General features: G+C 40.8%; 1 protein-coding gene across 4 annotated transcripts in view; it reads right to left on the bottom strand.

Moving 5' to 3' along the window:
- RALGAPA2 (Ral GTPase activating protein catalytic subunit alpha 2) overlaps positions 1–24,471 on the bottom strand; it is a 190,102-nt gene that overhangs the window by 108,399 nt on the left and 57,232 nt on the right. For 3 of the 4 annotated variants that reach the window (XM_066622986.1, XM_066622982.1, XM_066622983.1), the window contains exons 17-24: positions 23,458–23,598; positions 21,731–21,907; positions 17,693–17,787; positions 16,685–16,763; positions 16,315–16,491; positions 12,906–13,099; positions 11,993–12,091; positions 9,532–9,687 (exon numbers count right to left, since the gene is read on the bottom strand). In XM_066622986.1, coding sequence (XP_066479083.1) covers positions 9,532–9,687; positions 11,993–12,091; positions 12,906–13,099; positions 16,315–16,491; positions 16,685–16,763; positions 17,693–17,787; positions 21,731–21,907; positions 23,458–23,598 — 1,118 coding nt within the window. The remainder of the gene's footprint in view (positions 1–9,531; positions 9,688–11,992; positions 12,092–12,905; positions 13,100–16,314; positions 16,492–16,684; positions 16,764–17,692; positions 17,788–21,730; positions 21,908–23,457; positions 23,599–24,471) is intronic. The other variant, XM_066622985.1, reaches the window with a different exon arrangement.

Genomic DNA, 24,471 nt, shown 5'->3' with positions numbered 1-24,471 from the left:
GGCAAAATGCCACCTTATTTCAATATGAACATCTTAGGATTCAACCTGTAGCTGAATTGCATGAAGCATCCACTGCATGTTACAGGTCAACATGGCTTGAGCAGTTTTTTAAAAATCCAATTCACTGAAACTGTATTTCACAGAACTCACAAGTCTTGGAAAGTTAAATCCACCCAATTCAACCTAGATCAATGATCACAGAGGTCTTCAAATATAGCTTTGTTAGGGGATAAAGGGCCCAATCCTATGGAGTGCGCGCTGGCTCACTCACCGCCAGTACGCACTATTGCAAATGTGCCATAAAGCACGTTTGCGGGCCCTAGCACCGGTGTTCCACTGGTGCTAGCCCAGCACTGGCCAGCGCTGAGCTAGTGCAGGTGAAGCGCCTGAGCTCCACCGCTTGGTGGTTGCATGGGCCTCCGAGCAGCAGATGGAGGTGTGGAGGGAAGGGAGGAGGAGGTGTTCCAGGGTGGGGGGAGGGAGTGGGGTGGGAGGGAGGTGGGTGGAGCTTTGCACTACCAGAGCCTCTGCGCTGCGTGGCTGTTGATTCTACACCAACCTACGAGTTGGTGTAGAATCGAGTAGCCCCTTTGCAGGACTACTTGCTTTAACGGGGGGGGGGGGGGGAGGGAATGAAAGTCCCCTTCTCCCAAGGAGAAGGTGGCAGCTGCCTGGAATGCGCAGGATGAGGCAGCAGCCATTTTCAGCACTGCTGCAGCTCTGCTCTCTGGGTAGCTCAGAACTGGGCTGAAAGTCAGTTGTGTGAAACCACTCTGGGTTTAGCCAGATTTAATCAACATTGCTGTTGGCAGTTGTGCTTCAGTTTTCTTCTGGACCACTATGACCATGATCGCTAACATATGTCTGTTCTAATCAAACTTCCAAGGTTTGAAACGGAACAATATTCACATGTCATCCACTGGAATCTTCTCAAAAACCATGTCTCAGTTTTATGCAATTTGATCGAGTAATATTTTGACCAACTAAGATTGACTCAAGGTAACCAAATGTTTTTGACCAGCTGTTTCTGTTAAATGTTTAAACATATCTAATGATAAATATATATTTTGTGAATATGATGAACTGGCAATTTATGAAGAGATTTTGCCTCTGAGAAAGCAACAACATAAGAACATCTGTTCTATGTCAGTGATTGTGCAAAAAATCAGGTAGTTCAAACACACCAGGTTGTTTCTGTCCTTTCAAAGTGCAGTTCTATAAATGTAAACGGCATTCAGCCGCTTACAGCCTAGTAAATCAATCATTTTAATTGAATGCTAGGTACACAAACTGGAATAGCACAAGCAGTAAGAAAACACATGGTGATGGCAATTTAAATTGGTTTACACTTTATACAGGTTTTTCCCTCCTTTACCATTTTCATAATTGATCTATAAAAGTGTGAAATAATTTTGGTTGATTATGGTCCCAAATCATTCAACAATTACCTAAAATGAAAACTTAAAATGAGAGATTTGTTCTTGAAGCATTTTCATTGTTTCCATAATTGCAGGAGTATAATTTAGTGTTGATGTTGTTATGGAAAAGGACAGAAAAAACCATTATGAACTATTGCAATTCAGAATGATGCACTGTAGTGTCATAAATGGGAGAAAAGGAGGGAGAAATCCCCCACTTATGCCACAATAAAATGGATTAACTTTATAAATATCTATAAATCCTGGCAAAGTATTGGCAAAAAATAAAATTATGTTGCAAGATTTTAAAATATTCTCTCACTTGTTTCAAGTTCACAGAAAGGTCAGTTATAAAAATGCCCCTTACCTATTCTTCAAACTATTGCCATTTATATATGTAACTAGATAGCCTACCATCTGTCTTTGGAAAGACTCTCAGTTGTTGCTCACCAGGAACAAGTCGGTATTTTCACAGATTAAATCCTGCCCTTAATTATGTAGAACAGGAGAAAATTTCAGTCACTGGAAAAGCTTAGCATCTTTTCCCTTTTAAAAAGAGAAAGAAATTTAAATTAAGTGGCAGCTGGGGTGATAAAGTGGAATTTTTAGTACTTTCCCCACAGCAAAATCTTTTGCAGTGTAAGAACTAGCTACACAACGTTAAGTGTTTTGATGCTGTTCTAAAGCATTAACAATTTCTGATGAAGGAAGCAATCAATTAAAAAGCACAGTTTGGTAAATATAATGTACTCAAGAAACCAATTAAGATATTTCAAATAATTATTTGAAAGTTTTCCCAAGACAAAATAGTACTATATTATGCGACCAATCTAGTTTCTTCTCTCAGGGTCCTGGAGCTTCTGATCCTAATTTCCAGTTTCTGATCCTAATTTTGGATCCTTCACCACCATTCGTGCAAAGATCATCCTTGCCCAGCCTCCACAACATGCCAGATATCATCAGTTAATTCTATTGGTGGTTGCAGGATGTGGAGGTGGGAACGAAACTGTTTTTTATTGACTAGACCTCATGCAGCCTCCAACCACTCTGCATGTGGTTGGAACTGCATGTGTTTGGATCTGCGGAGACCTTTGTCTGGACTGTTTCCTGGCCTTTGTCTCTGGAGTCCTCAAACTTGGCTGCTTTTCTGCCAATACCAGGGAGTAGTAGGGAAGCTTGGTTCCTGTCTGGCATTAAGCTCTGCATGAATCTGCATGCAGTATTCTATACACCTATAAATACGTACGTGTTTTCTAACATTTTAATGATTGTATATGCAGCTTACTTGTATAGATCATCTAACCTCAGGCAGTCTATCTTGGGCACCTCACCTATACCCCTTCTTCACTTACAATTTCATTAATTGGCATATTTTCATCAATATTAGAAGGCAAACTGTTAAAGAGGTATTGCATGAAGAGGCTTTGTTATGGACCCTATACACCCTCAATTATACAACTCCTTTTGTCTAAAAATATACACCTATAACCCATTAATTCTGAACTACATGAACAGCCTCTCCTAAACAAGTCTTACAAAGGAAGGGGAGAATATTCTTAAATATACAAGTACTCTGTTTATAACTTGAATGTCAAATTATCAGAATTACAATTTTAAGGCATAGAACTCTTCAGTCTCCAGTTCTGATTAACTTTTACATAGACAGTACAGTGTGATTTCTCGTATCAGAAAGGACATGATGCAATGATTACATGGGATTATTCTCTTAACTCTGATGCTTGTTGTTAGATGAATAGCTCATGCAAGGAGACAGAAAAACAAAAAAATGAATAATCTCTGAATCTTTTGAAGGAACTAAGAAACCATCATGCACTCTTGGGGGGAAAGTGAGCAAGAAGGGGAAATTATAGTATATAGAGCATATGAGTACTTCAGTGCCACATGGCAGAATCAAAACACTTTTGACACATCAGAGTCAAAAGATCAAGAAAGAACATGAAAATGACTCAAACCTTTAATATCAGTGTTAAGATATTTAATACCAAAAAGCACAGGAAGATGGAAATTGAAATATTTAATTTTTTTTTAAGTTTATTACAAAAACTACTTTAGATTACAGGTGCTTCCTTGTGTAGAGGCAACCTTAGTAGTTAGGCACTCCTAACTATTAAGACTTGTACGTAACATCCACCTGCCAAAGGGAGCCTTCATCAATGGGAATACATCTGCGTAGGATTGTGTTAGAAGGCCCTCTCCCCTTGCCTGGGGAGAAACAGGTGCTGCACCTCTCTCTTGCTCTGTTAAGCCATTTTTGCCCAACACTATATATGCGCAACAGGGATCAAATGTGTACACCTGTGGGCTGGGCACAAATGGGTTAATCTGGTTGGAACCTCAGAGGGGAGGGGGAAGTCTCAATCCATTCCCTCTCTCTGAGCAGGTAAATGAGCAGAGGATCAGGCTGGGACAAAGGCAACCCCCTTTTACACTGAGCTGTGCCTATACACACTTTCCTAGAATTAAGCTCCTTTGAACACAATGGAACTTACTTCTGAGCAGGCACAAATAGGCTTGTGTTCTTGAATGCAGTACATGAACACACAATTCTACCTGCTTGGGGGGGGGGGGAGATGATGACAGTGGCCTCCCTCTTCCTGGGCTACCATCCTAGACACACTTTCCTGGAAGAAAGCTCACTGAACTCTATGACAGTGGTACGTAAGCCTGGTCTTTCCCATAGCTCACTCTCCTCTCACCCATTATTCTTACATGGGTTATGCTTCCAAACATGCAGTCATTCCATGGCAAATGCCTGTTTCCATGTGAGTTTTGCCCCTTTGGTCTGGGCCTAAGAAAATAACTGAATAGACTTTGAGAACTACTGAAAAACTTTCAGTGTGAAAGTGTGCTTCTCAGCATTTCTGGATCTTAATGATAACAAAGGCCTACAAAATTGAGGGTCAGAAATGTTTTCCCCAAACTTTATGGTGGTTTGATATGAATTTGGGGTGCTGATTCCAAAAATGGCATCCGTTTTGCCATATCATGTCTAGTTTTGGCAATATAGTATAGCCTCATTAGTGAATGGTTCAAGAAGCTTCCTCATGACGAAGCCATGGTGTAGGCTTCCTCATGAGGAAGTTGCTTGAAACTCCAAAGTACACCTCCAAAACTAGACGTGATAGAGCAAAACGGATACCATTTTTGGAATCAGCACCCCAGGAAATGGTGTAACATTTAAGGAAGCAAAATGTGTGTTGGCCTGTTTAATCTGAACCTGGCTTGTAGGCAATGGAGAGAGTCCAGGTCATACCCAAAGGTGACCATCTCCTGAACTCAAGCATCTGTGGTTATCTGTTTCTCCTAGTGCACAAAGCCAACAAATGCCCCCCAGGAGACACAGGGAGTCTTGACACCATGTTGAGTTCTGTGTCTTATGACCACTAAAGGGACAAGACTGACCACTAAAGAATGATCTACTGGAGCTTCTGGCAGGGCTCTTGGGCAAAGCCTGCCCAAGGCTAAACTTTTCTCTTGCATAAAAAGGACTGCTTGTAAGTCTGAAAGGGCTGCTGAGGGGACTTGTTCTCATCTTTCTTGATGGTCAGAAGAGCCTAATTCTTGTCCTTAGTTTCCAATAGTATTGCTTAAAGGGCTTTCCTAAAAAAAGCTTTGAGCATGAGAATGGGGCAACCATGCGCCTCATCAGAAACCCTGGGTCTGGACAGTCACCCTTAAGTAAGGCCTAGAGTTCCTCTGCGGCCTGCAACATAGGATCAGTTCATCACTCAAACTAAATAAAACGTGAGAAACAGCCAAATACTATGTTTGGCGATGATGCTAGGCACGATCACCCTGTAGTTCATTTGGGAAATACCCAGAGACAAATCCACAAGCAAGGTTGCTGAAAGTGAGATCTTTCATAGTCCATCTTTTTATCTGTTTTAAGAATGGAAGGGTCCAATGCTGCCAGCTCCTCTGCCTAGGCGACAGTGGCAATGACCAAATTAGTCACAAAGTCCCAAGGGCTTCTACCCATTCAGGGTAGTCAGTACAGTTATAACAAGCATACTTGGGTCCTCTCTCCCATTTGAAGCAAATGACAGCTGCAGAGGATGACACAGAAAATGGTGCATTAACAGTAGATACCTTGATTTTATTGATCACTGTATCAGAGTGTATCTTAACACTACTGACCTTCGATCTTGCCACTGTACCCCATTTTGCAGACAAGGCCCTATTAAAATGACAAATGGAGGTGTAGTTGGCACCCAAGGAAAAACTGGTTTAGTATATGGGTAAGGTATAGGATTTCTCAGTTCCAATCTCTGCATCTGTTCACTGGTTTCACTATTAGCTGGCTTCACTATTAACCAAGGAAAAAGATCTGTTGGAAACAGGTGATCTATCATGCTGCTCTTGCCAAGTGGAGCATTGCGTCCACCCCCTCCTTTCCCCAAACCCAGACAGAAGGACCTGCTTAAACAGGGATGGCACAGATATTTAAGTTCCGACTGGAACTAGATGAAGGATAGGAGGAGAAGCCTCTTCTTTGACACCTGCATTTAAATTCACCTCTGCAATGTTACGTGAACTTGCATTTTTTATAACTCTTGTGAATTTTATCTGAACTGCTTGGTAAAAACCAAAATTAGGTTACCACAGCCCTCCTGGCTTCCTGGGTTTCTCCACAGGGAATATCCACAGTTTATGACCACAACTACTTTGTCCATAAGGGTGTGTGTGAACATCTGGGGGAAGATCAATTTTGATATTTGAGCTGAAAACACTAAATTGTTATAATTCCTTCACATGGTTTTAGTATTACTTACTCTACATGTTATATTACACTTTAAGGACAACAAGTTTTGCAACATATTCTGGAGCAGTGGTTCTCACACATTTAGCACTGCGACCCACTTTTTAGAATGATCATGTGTCAGGACCCACAGGAAGTGATGTCATGGCCAGTAGTGACATCATCAAGCAGGAAAATTTCTAACAATCCTAGGCTTCAATCCTACTCACACTTGCCCAGAAGTAAGTCCCATTTACTATAATTGTTTAAAGAATATACATAGTAGCTTGTTAAAAGTACAGGTCTGTAACATTTACCCAAATACAGTCACATACCATGGTAGCATCAAGTCTAATATATTAAAAATAAAATACTGAAATGAATGGGAACCTGTCTGCAATTGGCTCACGACCCACCTAGTGGGTCCCGACCCACAGTTTGAGAAACACTGTTCTGGAGAGTAAGGGCTTGTTAAATGAATGTTGAGACTTCACATATTGGCAAACAAGACCACAACTTCCTGTTCCACAACTATGCAAAGGAGCCACGATTGCATAACACCAGCCTTCATAGAATCAAATGGGGTGAACAAAATCGTACATCCTATACACAGCAGCAGCCTTTAGGATGAACCACTTGACTTGATTGGGGAGGCAGTGGTGATGGAGCTTGAACAGGGGTGTCCAAACTTTTTGGCAGGAGGGCCACATCATCTCTCTGACACTGTGTCGGAAGCCGAGAAAAAAGAATTTACATTTCAAATTTGAATAGATTTACATAAATTTACATAAATGAATATATTAGAGATGGAACATATGAATGAATGAAGGTCTTGCAATAGCTTAAGGCCTATAAAAGACCTTGCAAAAAGCAAGGCCGGCCTTTCCTTCACTGACACTTCTATATCACAGATGTGAAACAGCAAGCAGTGGAGGGAGCCCTCGTCCCACAGCTCATGCAAGAGGTTGAACAGTCACCCTCATGCTAAGAAAAGTTGTGCTGGGCCAGCATGGGCTCCAGCAAGTCTCTGGGGGGCCAGAAATTCATTGGAAACTGGGGGCTTCCCGCAGGTTAGATTGGGACTCCCCGAGGGCCACAAGTGGGCCCTCGGGCCTGGGTTTGGGCACCCCTGAGCTAGAAGAACCATATTGCTTTCAATGGGCTCTGGGAATGTTTGCAGCCATTGTTCCACGATCTGCTGTTTCAGCACAACTTCCCCCTTCCTTTTGTTAGGGCTTTTCTCACAGAAAAGATCACAGAATGATATCAGTCAATCACAGACCACAAGATGAATGCTTGTGATGTCATAACACTACATAGCCAGATTTGTCTACATGTTGACAGTCTTGAAGGTAGACAGAGTTGATTTAAAACAGCCATTTTCAACCTTATCTCATGGCACATTGACAAGATATCAAGGCACACCATCAGTTTGACAATTGACAAGGCACACTGCATTGCCGGTGGAGGGGCTGACATCCCCCAATGGCCCTATTAATAACCCACCCCCAAACCCCTGTGGCACATCTGTGGACCATTCACAGCATACCAGTGTGCCCTGGCACACTGTATCCGATTCAGAATGAGGCCAAAGCTTCCCAGGCTAGCCAATCAAAAAGGTGAAGGCAAATAAAGCCTATTCCAGGCAATGCTTCTTGAACAGATGAACACTGTTATTAATTCTGAAGCAATCCCAGAAAACTTCCAAAGAGGGGGATGGATGAAAGTTGGGGGGCAACAACTTTTATTACTAATAAAAGGGTTCATTAAAGTTGCCTTCCTTTTAGCTCATCTACTAGGACTCTGTCACAGAGCTTATCAGAAGTGAGACCATGGTGTGCAAGGAAAAGGCGTCACTCTTCTCCCTACACATTGTGATCCCAACCAAGACCTACTTCTCCCTCCACAGCTTTGCTCTGGTGAGAGAGGTGCCAATAGCAAATTCTTTCCCAAGGTGCTGGGAAAGTTGATCTTTGTCAGGACCAAGGCACCAGGGGAATGAGTTGAACCACTGCCCCCGCCCCCCACAGGCCCTTGTCAATTAGCAACCATGGGGAAGCACTTTAATTTGGAGAGAAAAAACTTGATACAGGTCCAAGCTATATATTTACTGAATGTGTTCATAAACAAAATGTGTCACCTGAACTAACCTTGAACAGAAATTAACAAGTTAAATTTTTCATTTTTACAATATTGTTGTAATAAGTTAAATTTCGTTTTTACCATAAGAAAAAACCTACCTTCAGTCTAACATTTAAGATATCACAGATACCAACAGATCTGTTAAAACTGATAGTCTTGCACATCTTTACTAGTTTCATTATTGGACATTTAGATATACATATCAAGTGTATTTGCTGCACTATACATCCCTGAGTTTTCAAGCCTACAAGTAAAATGCAACCCTTTCTCAAAAACCCACATCTCTCACACCAGAAAACTTGTGGCCAAGTCTGCCACCAAGAGGTATAAAAGAGAAAATCATTTTTTTCTAAAAAGCAGCATTGGTAGCATCAAGCGTTACAAATATCAACAAGGCTTATCATCAAGATTTCTACTAGAGAAAATATTTGAAAGTGGTTGGAACTTCATGTTCTACAGCACAAGTTTAAAGTTCAGTTCAAATGTATTATTGTATTATTGTTATGTCTGAACTGTGCGAATGCATTTCCATCATTTCTGTTCTTAATCTGTTTGCTTCTCTTTGTCTTTGTGGGAGGAGAATGAGCTGCGGAGGCAAATTCTTCCTAAGAGGGCATGTTTGGAGTGAGTGTCTGGCGGACAGCACATAGTCTTTGTGGGAGGGGCTTGAGCTACAGGGGCATGAGTCACAGGACTGGCTAGGGAGGGGCTTACAGCCTCACTTACAGCCTAGAATCAGACTCTTTCAATCCAATATACTACCACCTGTTACTCCTAATCCTTCCCCAAATAAACTTTTTCTGCAAAGTTGTTCTTGAATCTCTCATCTTTCCTGCATTGTTAATCTTCTTCAACTTAATTTATGCTATTCAATACCAAGCTCCAACTGTTACCTTCCCTTCACTTGTGTGTTATTATCTAGAGAAGAAGTTTCCTGCAACACTGATACTTACAACTTATGCACAGCATGTAACTAGTATTTTTGAGAAAACTAACATAACTGAAAATGGCTTGTAGGTGCTAAATGTATACATGAAAAAAAATTACTATATAAACGTTAGTCTAAATCCACCTCAAATCAGTGCATTTTTAAAAAGGAGAATCCTGAATTTGTCAGTTTACATTAACTTAAGCAAGTCAGAAAGCCAATACCATTCTATTTTCAGAACTAATACCATTCATTTTTCAAAAGCAAAATAATCACATCTGTACCTGATCTTTACTAGTTAGGCCAATGTGCATGACGAGATAAAAATGCACTAGAAAGTCAGGATTTGGCACAACATCTTGGCGTCTGGTCATCATTGCACAGATTAATCTGTATGCATGCAGTTTTCCTTCCTTATACTCATCTGGTAAGGTTGTAGCCTAAAGAGAACAGAGTTTATTTTGTAAATAAATCAGTTCTAGCTGCTCAATAATCAGCTGGTTAATAAATGCTAAAATGCATGGAGCAGCTGTATAAAACAGGCTCAAACAGATAAGAATAGCTTTCATTGTATTTTGATGACCTTCGAAACTGCTCTGTAAGAAGTCTAACATCAGGAGATGCACTCAGTTCAAGATGGAACCTTTCCCTGACAATTGCCACCACCCTCATTTCTTTCCCACCCACTTAGGTGGACTGATGCTCCTGGAGATGCTCATATATCTATAAAGCTAAAATAGACTTACAGGCCGATCCTATGCCAGGGTTGCACCAGTGGTCAACATGCTAACCAACCAACAGCTGCCATGAAAGTGCCATAAGGCACTTCACCACCACCAGGGATAGTGTGATGCCAGCAGAGGGGCCAGTGCCAGAAGGACTTGGATGACAAGCCACCCGGCAGTGAGTATCTCTGCCGAGATGCAGGGAGGCTTTTGGGGGCAGTGGGGAGGGGGTGGTGGTGGAGGGAGGGCAGATCGGGCCTGGAAGGCGGCAGGGACAGCAGCAGAGGCTGCCGCCATATCCTATTCCCCCTCTGGAGCCAAGCCTCCAACACATGTCTTCTCAGTTCTGCACCTACTCAAGGGCTGCCATAGATCTTAGACTCATCAGGCCAACCACGCTCAACACAGGGTAAGGGAACTAATGTTCCCTTAGATCTTAGGCGTCTTCCCCGGCCCCACAGGATACAGTGATACCCATTTTGATGTCACTGTACACTGGGCACCAGGAAGGGATAGGAATGGACCGTTAGCTACCAATTAAAGCTCTCCCCTGTATGAAAAGTAATGGGTTCTGAGAAGTTGGTTTAAGGTTTTGCCATTCGATAAAAACTGGAAACAATTCAGGGGTAAAATGACAAACTATTAAACAGAAATACAACTTACTCAGAAAAACAAATTCAAGTATGTCTATAGAAATTAGGGCTGCAACATCCAGGGCACAATCCTAACCCTTTATGTCAGTGCTTTCCAGTACTGACATAAGGGCAATGAAGCTCCGAGGTAAGGGAACGAACATTCCCTTACTCTGAGGAGGCCTCTGTGAGTGAAACCCAACTGCAAGATGCAGCACGTGTCCCATTGGTAGCACTATGCCAGTGCTGGAAAGCAGTGACATAAGGGGTTAGGATTGCACCCCCAGTTGATTAAACAGATTAAAATATGTTCATCAGCTAAAAAGTATTCCTGGGTAATTGAACAAGAAGTTTTTATAGTTTCATACATATATAGTTTCTAATATAAGAACACACACACACACACACACATTTTCTTTCTCATCTTAGTCATGGGATCAAGCATTGTGCCATGCATTTCATCTCCTATTGTGCCCTCTTCTTTTAGTACATTCTTCCTAGTTTATTCAAACTATAGTTCTCCATTACATCAAAACCAGAAAACTACAGTTTAATCAGACTAGGAATTAACTCATTTTTGCCTGGCCTACAAGTGTACACATTTAGTCCTGTTGCATATATGCAACGTTGGGCGGAAATGGCTTAAGTAAAAATCAATGCAAGGAGTACCAGGAATATGCAAGCACAAGGTCCATTCCTGGGGTACCAAACTATGGTCTGACATTACATCTTAACAGAATCACAATGTGTTCATTGAAACTGGGCAGCCCAATCCTAACTTACACTGAAACAGACAGGCCAAGCAGCCTCTGTTTTATCCATCACAAAGCATCCTGCTCTTCCCTGCCCCAAAACAACACCTCACCTCCCTGTTGCCTTCTTGTCACTGTGTCCCACCCCTCAATCCCATGCTGGCCTCCCTTGGCTGGTACAAACTCACTTGCTCTGGCCACATATTTGGTATCCTCTGCACCGGCCCAGCCTGCTTTTAAGGAGGCGCAAACATAACACTCCTGGGCTGGTGCAGGGGGCCTGCACTGGCCAAACAAGTGCTCAGAATTGTGCTTTCAGTCAATGATGTAGCAAAGTCAAGACATTGCAACTCCATTTTCAAAGGAAGATTCTGTACACAATTCCTTTTATAAGGTCATGGCCACATGTGCAGCGGAAATTATCTACAGAATCAGTGTTGCAATTTCATTCTAACAACGTTATAAAACAGGTCACTTAAACAAAAAAGTGGATCCAGGATGTAACATGATGTAACAGGGAGAATTTCCTTTATATGCATCTTTCATATGTCATTAAGTTCTGAGGTTATATTGCTGGGTTACCCAAGAGGGTAGGTAACAAAGAACCGGCATTAAATTTTTTTTTTTTAAACTTACCTTGAACAACCATGATGCAAATATTCTTAGTGGTGGAATTAAAATGGGAGGAGGAGGAGTTGATTGGTTATCCTGACTGATAGCAAGATTGTCTCTTATCTAAACAAATAAAAAAAAATGATACCATTAGTAACACATACAAAAATGAAGTGAATGGTTCTCTTAACTGTAAACTCTCAACTTTTCTATTCCACATTCCTTTGGAAATTCCCAAATTCATAAGACTCTTGATTACATGGAAAGGAGCCTGAAAAGGTAGGCAATCCATACTAGTTGTACTCAAGCCACACCATAGATGATATCTATGCAACACGTTTTTCCCCTCTTACCATTATTCTGTCATAGTTAAGGTTCTGAAACTATAAGGACTTGTAAAGCCCTTCCTTTTCTGTGACATGTCTCAATAGGTTAGATTCCTGTTAGAGCCCAAACATTGAGAGGGTAGTGGTGGTGGATGGAAATCTGAAAAAGCATTGGAACAGAAGCAGCAACTTTCCCTAAACAGTCAGCGTATTGGTTAGGAACCTGTCACCATATTTTCCCCCTTATCTCCAAAGATGCAATTGTAGTGATGAAGAGTTTGAGGGATTACAATTTAGGGAAACAATTAAAAGTTTATTTCACATGTTTAGGATATACGTCGCTCCAACACAATTGGTCTACATTAAATTTTAAAATCTTTACTACAGTTTCAGTGGGAAGTTGAAAAGCGTATTTAAGAGGTGATATTCTTCAGGAATTTCTGCCCAAATGTTGCATATATGCAACAGGGATCAAATATGTACACCTATGGGCTAGGCAGAAATGGGTTTCAACTTTAGAAAGATTATATGGTTAATAGCGTTGCTTGTTCTATTTTAACAGCAAACATTAACTATAAATTTTCTATCAGACAAGGTGGATTCAACTTTACCTTTGCTAATTTATACCACAGCTCATAGAGATATTCAAAAACTCTGGCATGTATTTTAGGAGACTGGATATTGTTTACATCTCCAAGAATTCCCAATATTCTTCGCCATAACACAGCAGCAGAATCAGGATGCCAGCCTATAAGATTTCCACCAGCAATTATACTGCAGTCATCAGCAAGGAATTCACTGCTGTCTAGAAAAGAAACTTATTTTTAGTAATGACAAGTAAAATGCCCATGGGTGATTATGATGGTGAAAGTAAAAATCTGTGGTTGAAGCTGCATTGATTAGGGGCTATCCTTACTCATAGTGACCCCAGCCACTGAAAATCAAGCCTGCTTCTAGTTGCATAGCCCCATCCCACATTTTCATTCTTGATCACAACAAAGTGGAACAGAATATGTATAATACAATAATACTAATAATACTAATATTAATACTAATAATTTTTAATTATTATTGTGAAGTATACTAGTAGAATACTACTAGTAGCAGCAAAGTGTGTAGTATACTAGTAGTATAGTGTGAACTATACTAATAGATAAGTGTGTAGCATACTATGCATTACTTGTGAAAAAAACCACCAGCTGGTTGTGGTGATACTTTCCACAGCCTAGCAAAACAAATCTTAGCAGTGAATAAACATATCTTGGCTTTCAGAAAGATGGAAGTTATTTAATAAGGTTAATGTGAAAGAAAAGCAGAAAAAAAAGAGAATCACGAGTTGGGGACGCAAAAGATTCTGGTGTAACCAATGTACAACTTTACTGGAAAACATGGAGATCACGTGAGAATAAAAGAGCAGAGAACTCCAAGATACCCTGCTCCTGCATGGTCTCAGAATTTTGTTTCCAAAAATTGTTTTATCAATTAAGGATAGTAATGGATGAACTCCTTGGCTCACACCAATTTCAAAAGGACATAAACCCCAGCAGGATCAGGCCAAATGACCATTTAGACCAGGGGTGTCAAACTCATTTCATACGGAGGGCCACATAGCATTCATGATGCCTGCTGAGGGCCGGAAGTGATGTCATTAGGCAAGAAGTGATGTCATTTAACAGGTCATAACCAAAAATAAACACTTTTTTCCACTTAGGAACTAATTAGCTACAAATAACGAAAGAGAAAATATATGAATCTTGATCATATTTCAAGATATGGGAGAGCCCAATTTTCATGTGGGCTGCCCTTTTAGCAGCAACACCTCAGCACTACTCAGCAGCTGAAAGCCTGAGGGCCATATAAAAAGGGCTCACAATCTAAAAATATGCAAAAGAACACCAGCAGACAGCCACTAGAAAAGACACTGCTGGGGTGAGGTGGGCCAGTTACTCTCCCCCTGCTAAATAAAAGAGGAGCACCCACTTGAAAAAGTGCCTCTTAACGTACTTCTTTTCTGCCAGTGCTCTCTGCAACTGCAGCTGCTAAATGAGGAAGTGCATAGTCATCATGACTAGTAGTCACTGCCACACCATTCATTTCTTGCAAAATTTCCTTGTAAATGCATGAAAAGCACACTGAGTACTTTTATTCTGCGCCAAAAAGTGGTTTAAAGGAGATTAAAAAGGACAATAAAACAGATGTCATAGGGTGCAATCTTAACCCATTTTCCTGCACTGACGTAAGGGCAAGGCAACTTCAAGGTAAGGGAACAAACATTGCCATACCTTGAGGAAGCCTCTGTAACTGCCCCCCAACTGCATGATACAGCACATGCCCCACTGACACAGGTATGCCAGTGCTGGAAAGTTGGTTAGGATTGCGCTCATAGTTAAAAACAAAATACTTTCCAAAATTTCACACACAGGAAAACCTGAAGATTCCAAATAGCATGTTTCACTACAAATACACTCATTCATTATAGAGTTTTAGACTCAAGGACTGATTAGTGGGTTTTCAGCACCCTCTAGTGATAGAGAAGCAACATATCCCAAAGACAAAGAATCTTGTAGAAACTTTCCTCATAAGCTGTTGATTGGACTTCAGTCCACAAAAGTTGATGCAGAAACTGAAATAAATTTGAGTTTATTTTTAAGATTCCAAAAGACTTTAAGATTCCAAAAGACATCTTTAAGATTCCAAAAGACTTTTTTTTTTTTTTACAACTGATTAACAAAGCTATGTCACTGAAAGTTTTATTCCAAAGAGCTAATGTATCAAAGTTATGTGGTAAGGCCAAAGTACACGCTACATTAAGCATGTAATTTAGCCCTCTGTGTTAAACTGTAAAGACGGGCCATGGGGAAAATTCAGGATTGGGCCCATGACAACGTTTAAACTTTATTTCTAATAATTCTGCACACAGCCACGAGGAAGGCTTTTGAAGATGGTTTTTCTGATTGGCTTTAGTTTTCATGGTAGCAGTGATGATCTACCATTTGGGTCTTGGACAAGGTCAGATATGGGGGGACAACGACACAGGAGGTACCAACACCAGAGCTCCCCCCTCCCTTGGTCCCTACAATACTAAATAATGGTTTTATCTGCATGAACGAGCCTCACACAGGTCCACACTCATGCAGTGTCCAGTTCCCTTTTCCCTTGCACAGAAGGAGAGAAGTAAAGCTTTTGCTTTCATGTTAGAATAAGCTGCAGCTGCAGCAGTTACTGGCGACATATGAACTTGGGGAACTGTGGTTTGTTCTCCAACTCAAGTTTGCCAAAATAAACCAATTTATTCTACAATGAAAGGTAACATTTTCACTTTCCTCTTTTTATACATGCAAGATGTGAAACAAAGAAATACATGGACCCATGGCTCTATATTCAACCATGGTTTACCATTATTCGATTTGGGTCCTAGAATATTTGCTAAGGAAGTAATAAAAACTGTTCAACAGGAGCAGGAGAGACTACGTAACCCTGCACATGAATGCATATTCCTTCAGGAACTTGATCAAACAAACAGGGTTTAACATAGCAAGGAAAAAATGGGGGGGGGATGCCAACAAGCACGCGTGCGTGCATGCACACCACATCCAGAACTTCCCATATTTCTGACTTAACCCACAGAAGAGGTGAGCTTTTCTGTGTTTTCATGTGAGCACTAAAGAGAAGATTTCTTCTCTTCTGAGAGAATAGTTTGAACCTACACAGGGCAAAGACAAAGAAGATCAACTTTGATGCACATGGAAGATGGTCATGCAGAATAAACAGCAGTTTTTCAACTAGCTTCCTAGAATAGCAAAGTGCTATTAGGAATAGAGAAAGCATAATGAGATTTACTTTTCCTGAGTACAGTCTCTCTTTATTAAGACTTCTAGTTTACCCTTGGGATGAACTCAGGTCAAGGAATACAAAGCCCTGCCTCAAAGAGTAAGGTTTACACTGTGAATTCTATGATGTGCAACCAAAAATGTATGCACACAGGGGAAACACACACAGGCCTTCCTTGAATATAGATACCTGTTAAATTCGTAGAATCTGAAGGCCCAAGATGCAACCAGTGGCGGGAATCAGGATCAACAGAAATATCAGCTGGCATGTTGACACAATGGTTTTCTTCACATGCTTGCCATGGTACCAAGGTGATGTCTACTTCACCATTAAAGCCAATAGATGTATCACTGCTAACACTTTCACCTATGTAAAAACAGAAAATGAGGTACTTATTACAGGTACAACAAGTGAAATCAATGCAATCTACTACAAATAACACCAATAACTGATGAAGAAATAATAATAATAATAATAATAATAATAATAATAATAATAATAATAATAATAATAATAATAATAATAATAGTAATAATAAATGAATATTTTATTTACTTACTCTTTTCTTTCTCTCTGTGACTTGCATGTGACTGCTGCATGTCTGCTTTCAGAAATAATTCAGTTGAACTATTGCCCATCTGCAGGAAACATTTCAAGAAAAATCAATCTCATTATACAATTTATTATTGGCTTTATTATCAAATCAACATAGGTACATTATTTCCAGTAATTTGCATCTTGTTTAAAACACTTTTGCCAATTATAGACCACAACTCATGTTACCTGAAGTCAACAAATGAGAAAGCATTAGCTTCTTCTCACTTTTTATCACTCCTTTTGTGAGTGTTCCTGGCTAGAATCAGAAGGTTGGATCCTAAGCTACCTCTCCATGAACAAAAGTCCCTTACACTCACAGGAAGGAAGCTTTGTTCACAGAAGGATCTCTTCCATACGGGCAACTCAAGAGCTTCCATCAAGGAATGATAAGCTAGGATTCAATTCAGTGCATACATAGAAAAGAATGCTCCCTTCCCATATTACTGAATGTGTTTCTCTGCTGTGGAAGGAAATCTGGGAGGACAAAATGAAAGGAAGTGGAGAAGAGGAACACAGAAAGCTATTAGCCAGAGGCTTCATACTATGGATCTTACCAATATTCTGATTGTGTTTCCATGCCTAGGTTATACTTAGAGAAACATTCACACTAATGAGGTAGACATGAGCTGAAAATTTTAATAAGAACACAGTCCTGAATATGTTAGGTGAAGAATCTGATCCTACAACTATACCCAATTTAACACATTCCATTTTAAATAACTTAGCAAGCACTATTATTTATATAAATGTTTTAACAAAACCACTCAACCAGTTCTATGAACCCAAATAATATTTTTAAATTCTTTCTCAAACAGTCACCCATGCCACATGCATGTTTAAAAAAACAACTGAGCATTAACAAAAGATTTCCATTTCAGTTATTCTTTTAAACGATTTTTTGAATATAACACCATGTACATAAAATATTCCCTGAATATGCAAGATACCAATGCAGATTAGGTCCACTTACTTCTTGGACTGTACTTTCCTTGCTCATTTTCCCCTTAATTTCTTGATTAGATTGGGAATCTGAAGTTAAGTTATGTGCGCTCTCTGTTTTTCCAACTGTGAATGTCAACATACATTTTTAAAATTATGAAAAATAGCCAAGATGCTGAATTCAAGAAATACATGAATTATAAATTAACACTAACTTGGTTTCAATATTATTTATATACACATATAGCAATCATACTATTTTGCCAACTATGCAGCTATACGATGAAGGATAGTCTATTTGAAAACTCTCTAAAACAGGATAAAAAGCTGATATTACATTTACATTAATAAAGTTATTGACAGGAAGAGAGTAAAACACATGTAAAAAGAATGCTGCCTGAAGAAGTTTCACAATACAATTCTTTTTTAATTTCAGTAATACAAATTTTTGAAATAATAGATTTTTAAACAAAGGTGAGGGGTCACACTTTCAAATGAAAACTGTATTTAGCACGAAACCAGATGTTAGACAAATTTCATACTGCAGATTCAACATTTATTTCGCTCATTTTCATAAGTTTAGAAAAATTCTTAACTTTAATTCATTATAGTTGTGATCCTGTTCAGACTAGAAACACTGGGTATCTAAAATAGATGATCACTGAAGTTTTAGAACAGGGGTCTCCAAACCCCGGCCCGCAGCAAGCCTCTGATCCCGAAAACCTCTGGCTCAGCTGACCAAGTACATCCGGAGTTGTGCTTATGGGGTGAAGGAATGGGGATCCATTTAAGTGTGTGCTTTATTTCTTGGGCTGTGTTGGTGCTTGGAGAAATCCTGGACATTTGAGCCCATTCATTCATCTAAGTTCTATCTCTAACATATTTATTTAATTTTTTGTGCCAGATATCTGATGCAGCCCTTCAGCCAAAACGTTTAGAGACCCCTGTTTTAGAACATGGTTGTTTACAAGGACTCTTAGATTACATAGAAAGTTCCTTTATAAATCAGACTGTTGGTCCATCAAGTTCAGCACTGTCTACACAAGTGGTTCCCAAACTGGTGGGTTGTGACCCACCAGTTTGTGTAATGCTTCCCCATCCCTTTAAGGGGCGGGAGAAGGGGAGGGAGGCAGCAACGCAATCCCCAGGATCCTGTCGCTGGGGGGGCGAGGAGGGGCGCTTGTGACTTACTTGGCATAGCATAGGGCTGCAGGAAGTGCAGGGAGCCCTGCACAACCCTCTGCAGAGCTCCCTGAGGCACAGAAACAAAATAGAAGCAAAATGGAAGTGCTTTGCGCCTGCGCAGGGCTTCGCAGGGCTCCTCGCACCTCCTGCAGCCTGATGGGGATTGCATCGCTGCCCTAATCCCTCCCCCGCAAGAACTTAGTGAGGGAGTAAAGCTCCCTCAAAGTTTGAGAAGCACTGGTCTACACCTTTGGTTCTTGAGATCTGAGGTAAGTGTATGTGGGGGAGGAGCTAAGGCAGCAACATGATGCCCAGGATCACACTGCTGCTGGGGATGGGAGTGAGTTTTTTCACTTATCTCTAGCCACTTTCGGAGTTCGGGGGTTCTTTGGAGCAGAGGGCTTCTTGCACCTACTAACATCTTAAAATAATAAGTGGCACTTCTAGTTTTGCAACTAAATAAAACCAAAAGTGCCCTTTTTGTTATTTTTAGATGTTAGGAGGTGCAGGGAGCCCTGCAGACATCCAGGACTCCAGCGCAGGCCAGAGGTAAGTAAAAAAACCTCCCACCCCCCAGCAGCAGCATTATCCTGAGAATTTGGTTCCTGCCTTCCGCTTTCCCTTTCTTCTTCAAGGGCCAGAGGCAGGGCTTCTCAGGCTGGGGCATCATGACATCCCAGTTTGAGAACCTCTGGTCTATATTGACTAACAGTGACTCAAAGTCAGGAAATGAGCAGGGACCTTCTGTATGTAAAGTATGTGTTTTTACAATTGAGTTCTGGTTCTTCCTCATTCTATAGCATCCTTCACTTGTAAATTGTATTTTTACCTCGACCACCTACTCTCAAGCATTGGTCAAGTTGGTTTTTATTTTAGAAGAATGGGCATTTTGAAACATTCTGATCATTCATATTACAAAGTAATACACGGGCAGCCTGACAGCATGTTTGTGCTGACTCAGGAGCAGGCGAAGCAGAAGGATGTGTGCCCATCTGCCATCTCCAGATTCTGTCCCTGAACCAACTGAGCAAGGTAGGTTTGTGCTGGGGGGGGGGGGACAGGGGTGGGAGAGGGTGGCAGAGTGGGGGAATTTCTAGGCAGTGGGAGGGGTGGGATCAGTGGTGGAATCACACGCCATATCCTCAGCCATAGCCCTGGCCTGGGCAGTGTTACATGGGCTGCTCAGATTTGCACAAGCTAAATAGCTGGTGCAGATTCAAGTAGCCTCATAGAGCAGGCTGGGGCTCAGCACAGGATAAGGGATAAAATATCCCGTTATTCCAGTGGTTCTCGAACTTTTCCGGCCAGCTGCTCCCCTGATCCTTGTGGTCATTGGCCAAGGCTCCCCATTATATCACCTCACCTCAGTTACCCCCAAAATGGGGGTGAAGGTGTTATAATTATACACTAGAAACAAAAAAAACAGCTGCCAGCACTCTGAGGCTGCAATCCTAACCACACTTACCTGAGAGTAAGCCCCACTGAACAAAATAGAACTTACTTCTGAGAAGACCTGGTTAGGATTGTGCCCTGAGTTTGTTAGCAGCACACCTGGAGGTTTTTGGAAAGGGGGGGGGAGTGAAATGATGAATTTGCTAGGGGAGGGGAAGACTTTTTGTGTGTATCTGCTAATTGCAAACTAATGTGAAACTGAGACCCAGAGACTGTTTGGCTGCAATCCTAACCTCACTTCTGAATAGCCCTAACTAGGATTGTGCCTTTTGTCTTATAATAGCAGCCAACATGGGAAGTACCCCCTCCCCTCCCCGCCAAAAGGAGGCAGGAGGAAAAAGGGGAAGGCTGAAAAGGAATGGGTATTTTTATTTTTTTTAAATCAATTTTTGGAGACAAAGCTTGACTGATCAAGAGTGGCTTTTTTTCTTTTTTGAAGGGGGAGGAAAAAGAGAAAGGTAAAAATCCTTGATTAAGCTGACACAGACTCCAAGCCTATGTAGGTCTACTCAGCAGTAAGTCCCATTTGAGTCAATGGGGCTTACTCCCAGGCAAGTGTGGATAGGATTGCAGCCAAGAGCAAGATTACAACTCACCCTCAAAGTAGATGGGGGCTGCTCACACACATACACCCCAGCATGCAGATGCCACCCTATTCCCCCCAGGCAAGACAGAGGAATGCAGGCTGGGGCATTTGAACCCCCCCCCCCACTAACAGCAGGCTGGGCTCCCTCCTTCCCAAGAGGAAGAAAGCGCTGCGCTGCCTGTACTTACTCTTCCCTCCCAGTTTGAAGCCTACCAGGAGCTCACCTGTGCTGATGAGATGCAGCACCTCTGCCGCTGCCCAGCCAGCCTTCTCTCCCACCTCCCCCCACCGTGTTTCACAGCCCTCCCCACTTCACACTGCCCCACCCACCTCGTTCACAGCTGAAGAAAAGCAGCAAGTAGGGTGGCGGCACATGCAGCTGAGCAGCTACAGCCACCTCTCTACCCCCCCAGATGCCTCAAAATGTCTGGAGGCTAGCCACGCCTCCCTAGGGAGGCCTGACACACAGATTGAATTCCTCAGCCTTATCCTAAGGTGATCTCCAGCAGGCTCCCAACCTGTGCTATATATAGTGCAAGCCATATGCCCTGGTTGCACTGGCACAGGTAAGGACAGAGCCCTAACACAGACTTACTTTAAAGATCCATTTATTTCAACACCACCGCACAAATTGTTTTCTTGTAAAACTATTAGGATGATATTATAGACAATACAACAAAACCTCTATGCATAGTGAAAAGTTGATGGAACTTTAGAAAGAGCTCATAGTGTGAAATGGGCTACCAGCATTACTGCATGAAAATGTCGCACCAAACAGGACAGATCTTCACAAAGGCATTCAAAGCAGGATGTAGAGAAAGGCAGCTCTTACTGCTTTTAAGTTACCTTGGAAAACGTCAGAATTGCACTGATCTCTAATATCAGAGGTGCTACTGCTTCGGATTAATTGTTCCTGGTCTAAAAACAGACCATTGCATTCTGCTCCCATTTCATTTTCTGGTGGTTGGTACTCAGTTCCTGTCCCATTGTCTGATTGCTGATATTCTTCCACTTCTGTAGGAACTGATACAAAGTATTTTTGAATCAAGTATACAAAAATGCTAAAGGCCCATGCCATTACATAAACAGAAATTAATCTCCTGTATCTTTGCTATCATTGATAGTCTATCAATTAATAGAGAACACAAAAAAGAAAACGTTAGCTATTAATCTGTATTTTTGGTGCAGAACTGTTTCCCACCAACCACCACTTCTCTACTGCAAACCAACGGGAAGGAGCTGTGTTCTGCAAGTGAGAAGTGGCAGGCAGAAGTATTAAGTGCCCCATATGCCTACTTTTCCACCACTGCAAACTGTGCTTCCTCACATCCCTTGACAGTTGGAAACACATTAGCTATGAGGTCACTTCACATCCTAAATTTTGGCTACTAAACATAAAAATAAGAAGTGCATTTCTTCACAAGAAGGGGTGAAGTACAAAACAATGGAGTTTAAAGTATTAGTGAACCTTTCCTTGGACATAACACATCCCAAAGATGTAAGGCCCCCAATATTCACACTCTGTGCAAGTTTTTTCCCCTCAGTCACACCAAGTGGTTGCAAAATGCTTTTGCATGCCCTAGTCTTCTGTTTCAAATTAGGCATCTCAATTTGTTGTAAATTCACCTTTAAGTATTCTGCTTGTGTCTTTCACTAAACTGCGTAATCCAAGTTTTACATCCTGTGCTACTATCTGTTAATTTTCTTTTGTCTGCAATATTATAATTTCGTAACTTGCATTAATATAGCATTTCAAATGGTACTACTAAATTAACACCTGAGATGGTGCTATGAAGTGGATATTTTATACATCAAATTATATTATCTACCATTTGGGTTAAAAGCTTATTTAATAGTGTTGCCACTTACAAGGTCACCTTTGCTGCTGAAGATGCAGCACTTTTTAAAACCTACACACCTAGGTTTACAGCTCCTGGGTAGTCAGATAGCTGGTATTCTCACAAGGAAATGTAGGAAACACCAAAAAAATAAAACCTTGAGCATTAGCAATATCTGCAAGGAGAAACTGAAGAACAAAGGGTGAGCATGCACAATACTAAGAAGTGCGCACAATACTAGATTCTCAACAAACTTTTTTTTTACCTACATCATACTAATATACAATAGACTTCAGGAGACACATTTATGACAGTCTTGTTCAAATTGTGGAGACTGCAAAGTCCATCACATATTGAGCTCCTATAAACAGTTGCATTCCTTGAGAAATCTGTAGGAACAGTGAACGTGGAAGTCACCACTCTGAGAAGGGAAAGGAAGGAGTGTTGCAAACTACCTTAAACATACTAACAGAGATGGTGAAGTTCAAGGATGGTTGAGTCATGAAGCACCAAGAAAAGGAGACGGGAATGACCCCAAAGACACTTGAGGAATGGAAGTTGCTCTTGGTACTTTAAAGGACAGGTGTTTGCTTTCTGGATAAAACTTGGATTTTACCATTTTGTCCAAAATATGCTACTATAAAATAATGATTTTTAAAATTTTACTTGCAAAGAAAGTATAATAAGTGCAGAAATACAGAATATTTAGAAACAAGGTAGTTTTAAATATCATACCTGACAGTGTGTGACAGTAGGAAGTATAAGAGATACCAGGTAAGAGAGAGCTCACAGTATGAAGAAGAAGAGGTACACTTTTAGTGGTTGGCAAAGCCTCACACAGATGAGCACAGTTGCTGATAGACTGGCTTCGCTTAGCTTCCAGGGAAAAATAAATTAACAAAAGTCAAGTCAAAACAGTAGTGAAATATTTTGGTTTAATAGGCTATTGCATGAAAAAGCAGAAGAAAGCAGTGGAAAAATTTCTCAAAGGTGAATTCCCAGGCACCCAAGTTATCATGGTAAGTTAACAATGAAACAGGAATTCAATAAACAATCTAATCTACAAGGTTATGTATCATTAACTGAAGATACTACTTTTAAAAAATCCAGTAGTTGAATCTCAAATAAAAAAAGATTACTAGAACATAGAGATCAAAAAGTCATCTGCACAGCACTTTCAGGTCAAGGAACTCAAATATCTAATTTAAGGTTATAATTAAATCTGAACATAGATTCTAAGAAAAATGTAGATCATTTTCCAAATAGAGGACTCTAATGGGAAACATTCTTCATCTGTTTTATAGAAGCGAGTTTATGCAAGCAGAAAAGTTTGGCGGTAGTAGCTTCATGAGAAGCAGAAATTCAAAAGCTGAAGCAGTTCTAGCATAGAGATGTAGTAATAGAACACTTGGACCTCTTAAATGATTTGCTTGCCATAGACTTGGTTAAATGTGCTATGTTAAATAATGTGTTATGTCAATGGTTCCTTGACAAATGGCTGAAGTAAAACAGTCTGAATGGCTCAAATAAGCAGGCCAGTCAATGTAGCCAAGGCAGTGAGAGAAGCAAGAGTATCAGGAAACAAGATATTCAACATAAAAAGCAAGCAGCACTAAGATAAAAAGTAGAAAATAGAACTGAGAAATGAGCATGAGGAAGGCAGTCTAGCAATGAAGTTGAATGAAACACGCACTTTGCGTGGAGCTGGGGATAGTGCTGAACTTACAAGGGGTGATTCATGCACCCTGT

The sequence above is a fragment of the Tiliqua scincoides genome, chromosome 4 (genome assembly GCF_035046505.1).
Source record: "Tiliqua scincoides isolate rTilSci1 chromosome 4, rTilSci1.hap2, whole genome shotgun sequence".
Taxonomy (NCBI): domain Eukaryota; kingdom Metazoa; phylum Chordata; class Lepidosauria; order Squamata; family Scincidae; genus Tiliqua; species Tiliqua scincoides.
The sequence above is the reverse complement of the archived record's forward strand: the minus strand, read 5'-3'. Positions and strand labels throughout refer to the sequence as shown.